At 37.8% G+C, this 13,920-nt stretch overlaps 1 protein-coding gene across 1 annotated transcript in view; it reads right to left on the bottom strand.

The window, feature by feature from the left end:
* Positions 1-12,635, bottom strand: part of LOC130719433 (probable sodium/metabolite cotransporter BASS4, chloroplastic) — a 37,204-nt gene extending 24,569 nt beyond the window's left edge. Inside the window, exons 1-7 of the mRNA XM_057570062.1 lie at positions 12,338-12,635; positions 11,926-12,013; positions 11,677-11,784; positions 11,508-11,575; positions 8,412-8,490; positions 2,771-2,829; positions 2,573-2,641 (exon numbers count right to left, since the gene is read on the bottom strand). Of these exons, the coding sequence (XP_057426045.1) occupies positions 2,573-2,641; positions 2,771-2,829; positions 8,412-8,490; positions 11,508-11,575; positions 11,677-11,784; positions 11,926-12,013; positions 12,338-12,532 (666 nt within the window). The 5' untranslated portion in view covers positions 12,533-12,635. The remainder of the gene's footprint in view (positions 1-2,572; positions 2,642-2,770; positions 2,830-8,411; positions 8,491-11,507; positions 11,576-11,676; positions 11,785-11,925; positions 12,014-12,337) is intronic.
* Positions 12,636-13,920: the final 1,285 nt, after the last annotated feature.

The raw sequence follows: 13,920 nt of genomic DNA, 5'->3' as shown, positions 1-13,920 counted from the left end.
AACGATAATCTAATATCTTATTTATACTTATTAACAAGAGAAAGGAGAGATATGTAATTGGAATCGGTATGTCTCAATTATTTAGTGGAGAATAATATATATATACTTAGAATCATAAATATAAGGATTTGCAGTTAACCAAATTGCCATAACCAGAAAATAATATACAACACATAATCAGGCCCATAATTACTCTAGATAAACTCTTACGAACACTCCCCATCAAGGTAGAGCATAAAGATCATTCGAATCCGGTCCTCCGTGATCCTAATGATAGGAGGTCCACTGCAAGTTACAACATTGATTTTTCCCAAACTAGGTTTCCACTTCCCACTCCAATTCTCACGAAGATGGTTGGATGTAAACCAGGGATGTTAATAGCGCGCGAAAGCGCCGCTTTCGCAGGGGTGCGGTGTAGAGCAGAGCCTCCCTGGCAAGGGGCGTTAAGCAAGATCCAAAAATGGGATCATTAGACCCCATCTTCATCCTACTCTTCTCCTCATACATGTGGAACCAACAAGTGTTAAGCAACCCTTAGCTAATCCTCTTTGGCATACTGCTATGTTGGAAGAATACAATGCCCTGCTGCAAAATAAAATCTGGTCCCTTGTTGATTTACCACCAGGCCGTGAGTCAATAGATTGTAAGTGGGTTTCCGGGTGAAGGAAAATCGTGATGGAACTATAAACAAGTATAAAGGAAGGTTGGTAGCAAAAGGTTTCATCAACAACCTGGGTTTGATTACACTGAAACATTCTCCCTGGTTGTGAAACCAGTGACTACTTAGAATAATTCCGACCTTGGCTCTAACCTATGGCTGGATTTTGCAGCAACTAGATGTGACTAATGCATTTTAGAATGGCTATTTGAATGAGGAAGTGTACTTGGATCAGCCACCAGGTTTCTAAGCAGCAGATTAAACTGTTAGAAATATCATCATTCATGTGTCCTTTACCCAATAGCTTAAGCTTTTGGGATACTTGGTTTATGACATTGTATTAGAGTCTTTGTGACTAAGTGGTCTACTGTTCGATCCACGCCGCCCTCAATTCTTCTAATAAAAAAATATTGAATTTCGGCACATAGTAGGTGGGCCTGTGCATTGCCCACGATTCAAGCCTAAGTGGGCTCTTGCGTGAGTGGGCGTGTTAGAAATATAACTATTCATGTGTGATTTACCCAATAGCTTAAGCTTTTGGGATAATTGGTTCATGACAAAAACCAAAGTGTGCAGACTTCACAAGGCTCTCCATGTGCTGAAACAGGCACCTAGAGCTTGGTTTGAAATATTATATTCTATTTTCTCACAACTGGGGTTTGTGTCTAGTAAATATGACCTCTCTCTTTAGATACAATCAGAATTCAACTATTCTCTATATCTGGGTCTATGTAGATGGTATTATAGTCACAGGAAGCTCCTCAAATCTGGTCCAGCACATTATTATACAGTAGAAGGAAAGTTTCTCTCTCAAACAGCTGGGTACTCTGAATTATTTTCTGGGAGTTGAAGTTAAGCACACTGCTCATGGCTCTTTGGTCCTCACACAGCAGAAATATATCAGATTTGCAAAGCAAAGCAAACATGAGTGACTGGGCTCACTGTTTGGCCCAATAGATCTGGGTGGAATTGTAAGGGAAGGAAATGGTTCTTTATGAAAATTTCTTTTTTCAAGTGTCAACGTTTCTTTTCCAGAAATTGTGAATATGCTGAAACAACTGGGCTCATTGTTGCTGTTCATTTGGGCTTGAAATGAAGAGATGGATGCTGGGTCAATATTCTACTTCAGTATCGATTGTGCGATGCGGCACAAAGAAGAAGCATGGCCGCTAACATGGTTGCATCAGCTGGATCTCTTCTGCAAATTGTTTTCCCAGCTGTGAGACCTTGGCAGAAATTATCTTAGTAGGCCAATGAAGATGTTCCCCAATTCCTACATGGCCGGGATTATTGGCCTAATGCCGATCCAGGTGGAAGCTTTTTTTTGTCTCTTTTGAGTCTTTGGAATCGTTGTTCATGTATGTAGCTTGTATTCAGTCATATTCACCTAGAGGACAAGCTGAATTTTCAAGGGAGGAGTATTGACAGTTGAGGTTAGTAGTTAGTTAGCTTAGAAGCATTAGTAGTTTGTTAGTTGGTTAGAAGGTTAATGAGGCTTATAGCCTATAAATAAGAGTGGTTAGAGAGCATTAGGGTCATCTCCTGTATCATTTGGGTATCAATTTGGATTCGGGTTAGAGAGAGACTTGGGTCTCTCTTGTATCTTGCTTTGATTCCCAAATTGGGAATTAGGGTTCTATCATTGAAATAATATCAGTTCTTGGTCAGATTCTAACAGTGTAACCCAAGAGATAACAAGAAGTTTCCTTTCTTCATAATCCTAAAATCCCTGGCTTGCAACACTTCAGTTTTTCTTCAGAATACAATATTTTATCAATATCTATTCTCCCTTTTTTTCAATCTAATCCCTAAAATTTCAACATAGCCATATATTATTCCATAAAAAACTTGAAAAGAAATGTAAAACAGAGAAAATTGAGGACAATGTTAAGCATGAAACTCTTCATGACTCACAATTAATATTCCTAACATGTTAGATATTATAGTCATTGCAAGAGCTAGTGCAGAATTTCCCCCAGCAAGCTGCAGAAGCAAAGTGGGAAAACTCAGATAAAATCCAACTCCATGATATTGGTAGATGTATATAAAATTTATAGAAAAGAAAGTCAAAAAATAAAAAAAGCGAAGAAACGGGAGTAGCAGAATCATTACCTGGGTAAGTGCAACACCAGTTGATAACGTAGTTGGCATACAGCTAAATATAGCTAGTCCTGTAAGAACCCAGAAATTTGTATAATTGCACGGAGGTTGATGACAACAAAAATCAAATGTGAATGACTAGCAGATAATTTAAAGACAATAAATCATTGGAAAACTGCAAAATATGAGAGAAAGTGCAAAGAGTGATATTGCTGAAAGTGTTGATTGCTAAGTTCGAACAAGGTAGTGTTTTATAATCATTTTGCACAATGCATAATGAGTAATGACCACACAACAATCAAGCCTTTCCCCACTAGGAGGTTCAACTACATCAATCAAATAATGGCATAGAACTCACTTGAATTTGATAAAATAATACTTGTATTTCATTGATAATACTTGACTTGACTACAATATATATAGACTAACAAATAGATAAAAAGAAACTAAATCTATCTAAACCTATCTCTATTTAAATAGATATTATCTCTATTTAAATAGATACTAATCTAAAATAGAGAAACAAATCTAAACTATATCTCAATGAGATAAGACTAATAGTAAACTAAATCTAAACAGATATTCAACACTCCCCCTCAAGCTAAAGCTTACTTAGCTTTAAGCTTGTAACAAATCGAACCCAAGAAGAAAATTATCTTAATAGATATCCCTTAATAATGACAGTCTTGGCGAATTTCTGAATTGAATAACCTTTCAAACTTCTAGTAAATCCATGGCGATAAAAGCCAACTTCTCATACTTCAAATTGAATAATCTTTCGAACTTCTGCTAAATCCATGGGCAGGCAAAAGACAACTTCTCATACTTGATCTGGCTGAAATTGATGCAAGACAAAAACCAATTCTTCTGGAGTGTCGTAGGGTAGCTGAGTCAGCAAACAAGGGCGAAAAACCAGCAACAATACGCCCGAAAACAAAACAAGGCTGAAGCAACAACTCACCAACAACAACCACACAGAAATAAAACATACTTGAGGTCGATGGATTGATGGCTTCTAAGACAAACAATGGTGTCAACTTTGACACAGACAACTCTCAAACATTAGAGAGCGGGCCAGCGCAACTCGCAGCTAGAGCCCTAAAACCAAAACCAATAACTCTCAACTAGAGAGTGGGCCAGCGCAACTTGCAGCTGAAGCCCTAAAACCAGAAAACCAAACAATCGAGACAAAACAAACGAAGGTGACACTGTCACCTTCAAAACCAAACAAAACCAAATTGCATAAAGTCAGCCAAGATCAATATAATAAGAGCATCACGAACCATGAGACGCAAACTAAGAACTCAAACAGCAAGAAACATCGCAGATGAGAAAACACAGAAGACCCACAAACCAAACCTGGAAGAGGAAGACCGGACGACCATTAACGGTGGCGCCACAACACACGTCAAATAGAGGACCTTAAAAACCAAACCTGGCCGAAACACAAATAGGACCAGCGAGAACAATGCAGCGCAATACAATTAGATCCAACCAAACACTTCTTGAATACACCCTCCACCAAACCAGCAACAAGGATAACGATTGTCGGCGGTGGTTGACTGTGGTCTCTATTAGGATATTTAGCAATATCCAACACTTCCCTTCAAACTATAGCATATATGTCATATGCATAGCTTGTAACAAATATAATTAAGATTTAACAATATCCAGATCTACCCCTCAAGCTAGAGCATATTTGTCATATGCATAGCTTGTAACAAATATAATTAACTTGAGAAGCTGCTGCTGCCGGAGAGAGAAATTCCCAAAATCAATCCAAAAATCTTTTCCAACTCTAAAACCACAATTATGCCAACTAAAACCAAGAAACCAAAACAAGAAACTAGAGCAACCCAACACACTAATTGTGAACTTGACTGGACCAAAGAGCCACGTGGTGCAGAGAACTGTACGGTTAGCAATCTTGGGGTACTTCATACGGTATATAAGCCCTGGAAACAGCTCTGGTTCATAATGGAAGAAAGCACCATGGGAATATGCAAGACCCTCCAGCCGTATTGGGAACTTGACATCACATGAGCCAACAATGTTCTGATTCTTCTGAATCTTGAAATCCTTATATTTGTGAAACCTTTTTTTTTTCTTCGTGAAGGTAGCAGCCCAAGATGTGATTCCCATTAGCCAGCTTCCAATTGAATTGAAAATTCCAAACTCAATATACCACACTTGCCAAATCCAATAACAGTTGTAATGTGGCATATGGTTGCATAGCCACAATTTCAAGAAAAACGCTTCCAGATCTGAAAGCAAAACCAGATAAGTCGTCATTGGCTGCAGCGACGGTCGGTGGTGGCAGTAGGCGATCCAAAAAAGAGAAAAGGACACCAAATTCTTCTTTAGCAGGAGATCTTCAAAACGCATCAGCCATGGAGAAGATAGAAAAACAACCAGAAATCAAAGAGGGGTTGACTAACCAGCGTGAACAGTGCACAATGAGGAGATGTCAAAGCAGGCCCAAAAAAATAGGACCCAAAAACCAAATAGCCGAGAGAGACATCACGAAAGCAACTACGGTTTCAAGACAAAGGGGAGTGTATTCAGAAAGAAACGAGGCCGTAAGAAAACGGCTAGAACTAACAAGCGGAAGCAAAGTATGAAAAATAAATCCAAGAGATTTGGAAAGTCACCATGAGGGGGCTCACGGGGGAGGAGCCCCCTCACAGCGGTAGGATTGAAACTTGCTCTGACACCAACTTGAATTTGATAAAATAATACTTGTATTTCATTGATAATACTTGACTAGACTACAATATATATAGACTAACAAATAGATAAAAACAAACTTAATCTATCTAAACCTATCTCTATTTAAATAGATATTATCTCTATTTAAATAGATACTAATCTAAAATAGAGAAACAAATCTAAACTATATCTCAATGAGATAAGACTAATAGTAAACTAAATCTAAACAGATATTCGACAAACTCTATTTATGTATTAAATTCACCATTAGACTGTCATAAACCAATTATTGCAAATAAGCTGTTGGGTAAAGGACACATGAATAGTTATATTTCTAATACGCCCCCGCACGCAAGAGCGCACTTAGGCTTGAAGCGTGAATAATGCACAGGCTCACCTACCAAGTGCTTAAATTCAACTTTTTTTATTAGAAGAATTGGGGGCGGAAATGATCTAACTCTATACCACTTGGTCATAGAGGCTCTGATAGTCTGATTCCATGTCATAAACTAATTATCCCAAAAGTTTAAGTTGTTGGGTGAAGGACACCTGAATTATTACATTTCTAAGATAACCATTTACATCTCTTAGAATTGGGGTTAGGCCTAACTCTACCTCTATCCTTAATAAGACTATTTTTTGCCATATCTTTAGTCAATGTGTTGTTAGGTAAAGGACACATGAATGGTTATATTTCTAACATAGACCATTTACATCTCTTAGAATTCAGGTTAGACCTAACTCTACCTCAAAAGCTACCTTGGGTGAGGGTTCCTCTACCCTTTATAAGACTATTTTCTGCCATATCTTTAGCCAATGCGTTGTTGCCTTGTTGGGTAAAGGACACATGATGTCATATTTCTAACATAGACCATTTACATCTTAGAATTCGGATTAGGCCTAACTCTACCTCAAAAGCTAGCTTGTGTGAGGGTTGTTCTACCCTTTATATGACTATTTTTTGTCATATCTCTAGTCAATGTGAGACTTCTTAACTCACATCCAGGGTTAGGGTTGGACATCTTAGGTGTGGAATTTGCAAGAATGACTATTTGCGGGTGGCCATATGAGTGGTCCAAATAAACAGATGATCGAGGATAGGCTCTAATATCATCATAGAATTTGGGTTAAGCATAACTGCACCCAAAATCTAACTTAGGGGTGACAGTTGCTCTACTCTTTATAAGGACAATTTTTCACCATATCTCTAGTCAATGTGGGACTTCTCAACGTCTAAACCACTCGTCATGGTTTGACTTATAGTTTTCCCTGGTCTTCATTTACCGTTGATTCATCATGGTTTGACCTATAGTTTTCCCTGGTCTTCCTTTACCCTTGACTACTCCACTGTCCTCCATGTGATCAACATATCTTCCAGTGCTTTTAAAGTCTTCTCCACACAAAGCCAAACCACCTAGGGTGAAAACTACCATCTTTCCTACAATGGTTGTATTGTTAATCCTATCGTTGCTATGCTTGGCTACACCTAGCTGATAAGCTAGCAAAACGGTGAAAGCTAAAAAGCTAGCCGATTGGAAAACAAAAGTGTTTCGCAAAACTAGTTGAACAAGCTGAAATTGAAAAATGACATAAAAGGACATACTTGTGTGATTATTTTTATATTTAGCATTACTTTATTTACACATCAATATCTATATGATACTGTTTCAAAAATAATTTTCACTTTAAATATTTTATTTATTTTAAATTGTTTATCATCTTAAAAAATGTAGTATTATTTTTTTTTTTTAGATTAAATAGGATAATATAAATAACTATATTTTTATTTACTAAGTTAAAATTAAATTTCTCTAAGATAAAAAATATATATTTAGGACAAGTGCAGCGACCACAACTATAGAGGATGTGAGTCTGATAGAAAAATATCATAATTGAGCTTTAATGTTTTATAAAATATGAAAAGGGTCGTGATGAAATTTTATAAAAATGATGAGGACACAAATGAGAATAAATTGAATAAGTTTTACGCTATAAGCTACTGAAAAAAGCTCTTTTACTAAACACTTTAAAAGCTCTTTTATGCTAGTCAAACCAGCTTTAAGCTAACTAAAAGGTCTTCCCACATGTTAAAAATGCTTAAGAAATGAGTTAGGATTCCATTAGTTACAGATACAGAATCATTTAGGCTTGTTAATTTCAGTTACAACAGAAAACTGAGGTCCGTTACAAGTTGATATGGGCCCATAGTCTCTATATATAGAACCCCTCTGAACATTGATATATTTAATGACATAATACATCTTCAGATCGCTTTCATATCTGTCTTTTCCTCTTTTCATACTTTCTTTCATTGACCCACTCTTCTCTTGTTTTCTGCCCTAGAACTTTCTTCACATCCATAGAGACTAAAAAATAGATATACCCTTACTTCTGCATTTTAAATCTCACCTAAGAGGATTTTTTTTCCTAGAATGAAAAACATTGCAAGCTTATAAGACTAGAGCACAACTGCACAACTCTGTTGGGCCTGTTCATGGTCTCCGCTTCCTGCCCTATGCCATAGGCACTGTATTCTAAATAATAATATATTTTAAGCTCAATTTGTGGACACAGCATGGACCTACTGCAATCTTTAGCTGAAATTTGTTTTAATAAGAATAAGGCTAGTCATGGAACACGTGGTCAAAGAGGCACCATTTCTGCACTTGGAGAAATAAACAAAGACTGGTTTTATACATAAAACAATAGGTGATATTTTCAATAATGCAGATTCGATTGAGTTAAAATTAATATTTAATACTTGCAGACATGCAGAATCGTTTCTACAAGGTTTTGCAGTGCACTCAAAATTTAAGTTGCAACTATTCAATGTATAAATTTTTGAGGTCAGCAATTTACAAATAGGGTACACAAGCTCAAACAAATCAAAACTATAAATGCCTAAAACTTGGGCTTAAAGTACAGCAAAAGTAAATGGTTAAACCTGTAATGAATTCCTGAGGTTGGAGCTGAACTTGCAATATAATCCTGGAAAAATATGGGGTCAGAAATAAAATAGATACCTGCATAAAGAACCAGAGAACACATTATATGTCCAGACATACATTAAAAAAAGCTTAACGGTGCGCATTAGTGGAACTACCAAAACCCACCCATCGATCAAAATAAAGATTAGTTGTTGCTATTTTTTGACAGCAGAGATAGATGGAAATTGAATCTTACAAGTCAAATTTTTATTCTTTACCAGAAAATTAAGAGGTTTGGAGGCACAATTATAGTATACAAAACTTATTTATTCCGTTGCTAGATGGGACATAATATTGCTGATAATGTACCACGAGGTAAAAAAATTAAAAAAACAATCCTAATTTTTATTTTCGGTTACTTTAAGTAAAGCTAATTTTATCCTAACCGCATAGGGATATATATATAGGTTGATTCTAAATGTAGAGAAGATAGGGAGAGAGAGAGAGAGAGAGAGAGAGAGAGAGAGAGAGAGAGTTTGAAATGAGAAACTGAAAATTGTATTCACTGTAACAGAATTCTTACAAGGCTTAAGTAGCCTGAACAGAAATGTAACTAACTGAGAGTTAGTTACTAACATCAGTCTCACTAATCTAACAACTATGCCAGCTGTGCATAACTGAAGATGACAGCTGATGGTGTAAAAACTAACTAAAAATGCAACTAACAGTGAAACTACTAACTACAAAGACTCTACTCTAATATTCCCCCCTCAAGCTCAAGGTGGGTGGTGAGAAAAGAAAGCAAAATCACCAACATTAAGCTTGGATCTTGGAGTATTGAATCTAACAGTAGGAAGAGGCTTTGTTAAGGCATCAGCAAGCTGTGAATCTGCAGGCAAATGCTGAATGACAAACCTTGGTCATTCCCTATGAAGATCTTATCAGGACCTTCAAAGGAATGCAGCTGCTGAATGTTCTGGGTATTACAGGTGACATGGTGAGAAGCCCCAGTGTCCGGATACCAGGTAGAAGAATCACTTGAATGTTGTGTTGAGGGAGAACTTGAGGAATGAAAGTCTGATCAAAGTGGTGGTAACAGTAAGAGGCATAATGGCCAAACTGGGAACACACTTGGCACTGAATATCACCTCTGCCACCACATCTATGACCACCACGACGGTTACGGCTTCCATGTCCACTGTGAATTCCTCTGTCCTCAGTGAAATGGGACTAAACCTGCCACCAGAAAACTGCAGATTAAACACACCAGCATGCGAAAACTGAGAGTGATGAGAATTTCCAGAAGCCACATTGCTTTGTACAACTTGAACAGAGTCTTGTTTTCCAAACGGAAAGGCAGGGACAAATGCTGAATGTGTAAGATTAACAGAGAAATTTCCCAAACTTAGTTTATTCCTATCAATTCACGCCTCTTAAGCCAATAACAGACACCCAATCTCTTCGAGAGTAATGAATTGACGAAGCTTATGTTATGAACCTTAGGTTTCTTAAGAAAATTCTTTATTGATATTATTCAATTCAGAAAACATCCTTTTATAAGGATTAATATACAATAAAATAGGAAACTAGATCCTATCTAATTAAGAAACAAAATCCCTAATTTCCTATTTTATAAGATAAGAAACAATAAAATCTTAACTTATAAATATCCAGAAATATGCTCCTAAAATAATACGAATTAAATCCTTATTTTTTATTCCTACGATACGTGCAGCCTATGAAGGTGTCCGTATCAGCTTAATACTCATATTTACCATATTGACCAAGGATTCATACTAACTTAGTGATAGGAACAGAATTATATGATAGAATAATTGTACAAGCACTGGTTTTCGAGAGCCAGCCTCTCCTAGTTCTGGAATTTGAGAGTCCAAACCTCTCCCACCATAACACACAACTTCTGAATAATCCTAACAGAAGATACAACTCCTATTTATAACCACTCCTATGTTATTCAAATTCAAACCATAGCAGTTACCTAACTGCTCTAATCATAAAATTACCCAACTAATAAATTAAATAATAACTTCCTAACTGCTACTGTTCACGAGAACTGTTCATGCAGTTCCCTATCACTTAGCAATCCTTCAAGAATAACTTAGAAGTGTTCTTGTTGAATATATGTTAAGATTGAGTTTGAAATTAGTCTTATCTCATAGAATAAAGTTAAGATTTGTTTCTCTATTTTAGATTAGTATCTATTTCAATAGAGATGATATATCTATTTAAAAAGAGATGGATTTAGATAGATTTAGATAGTAGAGTCAAGTACTATCAATGAAATATACACAAGAAATATTTTATCAGATTCAAGTTGGTATCAGAGCTAGTTTTGATCCTATTGGTGCAACCGCCGTGAGGGGGCGGGCTCGTCCCCTCATGGCGACTTTCCAAATCTCTTTGGATTTATTTTTCCTTGTCCTCTGCTTTCGCACTCATTAACTCTAGCCGTTTTTCCAGTGATCGTTGCGTTCTTGTCAGCCACCGTCGCGGTGATCCGGATCGTTTCATCGCTGTTTTCGAAGTTGCCCATAACCGATTGGGGACACCACTGTTGAACACACAGTAACTCGATCTACCTTTTTCCCGGAAGCACCGTCGCCGGATAAGTAGCCATGCGCCACCACGCGTCTTCTTTTTCTTGGCGAGTGAGTTCCACTCGCGGCTTCAATCTCGGCGCGTATTCTGCACGCGCCGCCCTCCAAGCATCCATTCACCGTTGCAATTGCACATACAAGGTCGCCTACCCCTCCTGGTGTTGTTCCAGCCTTCCAGGGGTCCTATAAAAGCATTAGCTCCTACTAGATTTCTTGAGCTTAAGCACACCCTCAATGTTAGGGAATCATTTGCAAGGAACCCACATTGAGCTTGCGGGGGAGTAATAGAGTATAGTAGTGATAGCTTGTATAAGAAGCTTTGCTTCTAAGTATAAATACTTGTATTACTCACAGTTGTAACTACCAAGAAAAATAGAATCACAATTCAGTTAGAGTTTCTCACTCTTCTCTCTCTCTCTCTCTCTCTCTCTCTCTCTCTCTCTCTCTCTCTCTCTCTCTCTCAGTTATGCATACATTAAAAATTCAAGTTCATACAAGCCCAAAGAGTCCAACAGGCCACGCTTCTAGAGCAGCACCTATTTCTTCACTACGCAACAGCAACCCTACATGATAAACCATGGCGAAGAAACCAGCACACTTTGAGATAATGGAAGCATAAATAGAAACAACAAATAGTTTTTATGGAAAAAATTCCAATACTAACCTGAGATAACAAAAATTCCAAAGGGACCAAGTTTTGACACATTATATTTATCAACAGCACAACCAAGGCTAGGATATACTAATCCTAACCCCACTGCAGCAACCAGAGCTACAAATTGCCTCAGAAACACAAACAAAATTCTTACCCGTTAAAACATTAGTAAAATGAAGTATTACAAATAAAATTACAAAATTCTAATCAGTTAAAACATAGCAAAATGAAGTAAAACCATAAAGACAAGAGAGCTACCCAAGGGTAAAACGTTACTCCTAGCAAATCTGAAAATGGGTTCCGCCCAACTCGATCCCTTTGTTTCTTTGCTTCCACTGCCACCCATCTGAATTTCCGAAATGAAATCAATACCAAACGACAAACGTATATAACACCATAAATCTACACTGTTTTATTCAGGAAGAATTAAATTTTAGGAACTGTAGGCTAAAAACTAATCAATTTGGGGTCGGTTGTGAAACACCAGAAAACTTCAATATGAATTATCAGATACCTAAATTAATATACCTAGCAGAGATGGTTAGGTAAAGTTATGACTTATGACAGAATGGTAACTCAAAATTCCAACAGGTGAGGTAGCTGACAGAATTCAATTGAGTTAGTTGTTCATATATTTAGGAATTCATACAAATGCAAGTTTCAATTGCACCTCTTGGGATTGGGCACAGACTCTAACGGGAGAGTGTTTTCGACGGTGAGCGACGCAAACAGCGGAGCGAAGAGTGACAAGTTTAACGGCGGAGGGAAGGCGGTGAGAAGCGGGGAAGAGGACGTTTCTGCGAGGGAAGGAGGAACCGGTGGCGGGAAGCGCCGTGAGGACGAGTGAGTGGGCGGCTCCCGCCATGGACTCCGTCGAGTGCGGTGGGGAGGTAGATGGGAGCAGCAAAAAGGCTTCTGTTCACACTCTCAATGGGTGACAAAGTTATGGTGTGGAGGGAACAACCGTGCACATTTTTATTTTGTGGTGGTCAATGAGTACACCATACAAAAAAAAAAAAACTTAAAAGCATTTCATGCCCCTGATATATTACGTTGGGTAAATGGTGATTTTGGTCCTCAAAAGTGTTAACCTACTTCACATTCGTCCCTGAATGAATTTTATTCACCTCGCGGTCCCCCAAAGTGTCAAACGTCCGTCACTTTAGTCCTTGACGTTAAAAAACACAAACAGACGTTAACAGAAGGTTAAGTTGGAACGTTAGGAAAGTTTGAAATGCTTCAATTTAGTGCTTGATCTGAATTTTTCCCCAAATATTCATCTTCCTCAACCTGCAACCTTCATCACCTCAGATCCATCCCAGAAATCTTCATCTTCCTAATCAAAAGTCATCCCACATCCACCCTTTTCTGGATCGATCCCCTTACCAGCACCATGGCCACTCTCTCATCCCTCCCAACAAGCTTGCAAAAGCCCGCATAAAGCGTTTTCCTCCTACCTTTTCCGCACTTTGGTCCTTGAAACCTTCTGATTCTCTCTTCTCTTCTTTCTCTCAATTTTCTCAAGAAAATTTGAAGTAAAATATGTGTTTTTCTTGAATCCTTTAATGGCTGAGGTGACCAAGACTAGTTTGGTTTCTTCTTGGCATGGCCACACACAACACAACCACCATAATCAGAAGTTGATGTTTAATAACCTCTGAATTTAAACCCTGAAAAAAAGCATTTAATAACCTCTAAAACCAGTTGAGTCTTCAACTCTTCGTTTCATTCGCATATTTCTTTCTTCATTTTTATGCATTTATTCCAACAACAACTCTCACACTCAACAACTCTCAGAAACCACGGAAAAGGACATACCCATAAAGAAAAATCGTGACTTTCTTCAATTTCCAGCAATTTTGTGTAGAGAAATTGGGTTTGGAAAAAATGGGTAATCGTTTTGCGTGCATGACGAAAAAGGAGTCAAGAGAGATTGGATCCAAAAGCAAGAGAATGGGTGGTGGATGTGGGATGGCTTTTGATTAGGAAGATGAAGATTTCTGGGATAGATCTGAGGTGATGAAGGTTGCAGGTTGAGGAAGATAAAGATTTGGGGAAAATCCAGATCAAGGACTAAATTGAAGCATTTTAAACTTTCTCAACGTTCCAACTCAACCTTCCGTTAACGTCTGTTTGTGTGTTTTAACGTCAAGGACTAAAGTGACGGACGTTTGACACTTTGGGGGACCGCAAGGTGAATAAAATTCATTCAGGGACGAATGTGAAGTCGGTTGACACTTTTGAGGACCAAAG

The sequence above is a fragment of the Lotus japonicus genome, chromosome 5 (genome assembly GCF_012489685.1).
Source record: "Lotus japonicus ecotype B-129 chromosome 5, LjGifu_v1.2".
In the NCBI taxonomy this organism is placed as follows: Eukaryota; Viridiplantae; Streptophyta; class Magnoliopsida; order Fabales; family Fabaceae; genus Lotus; species Lotus japonicus.
This window is presented reverse-complemented; position numbering and strand designations above follow the sequence as displayed.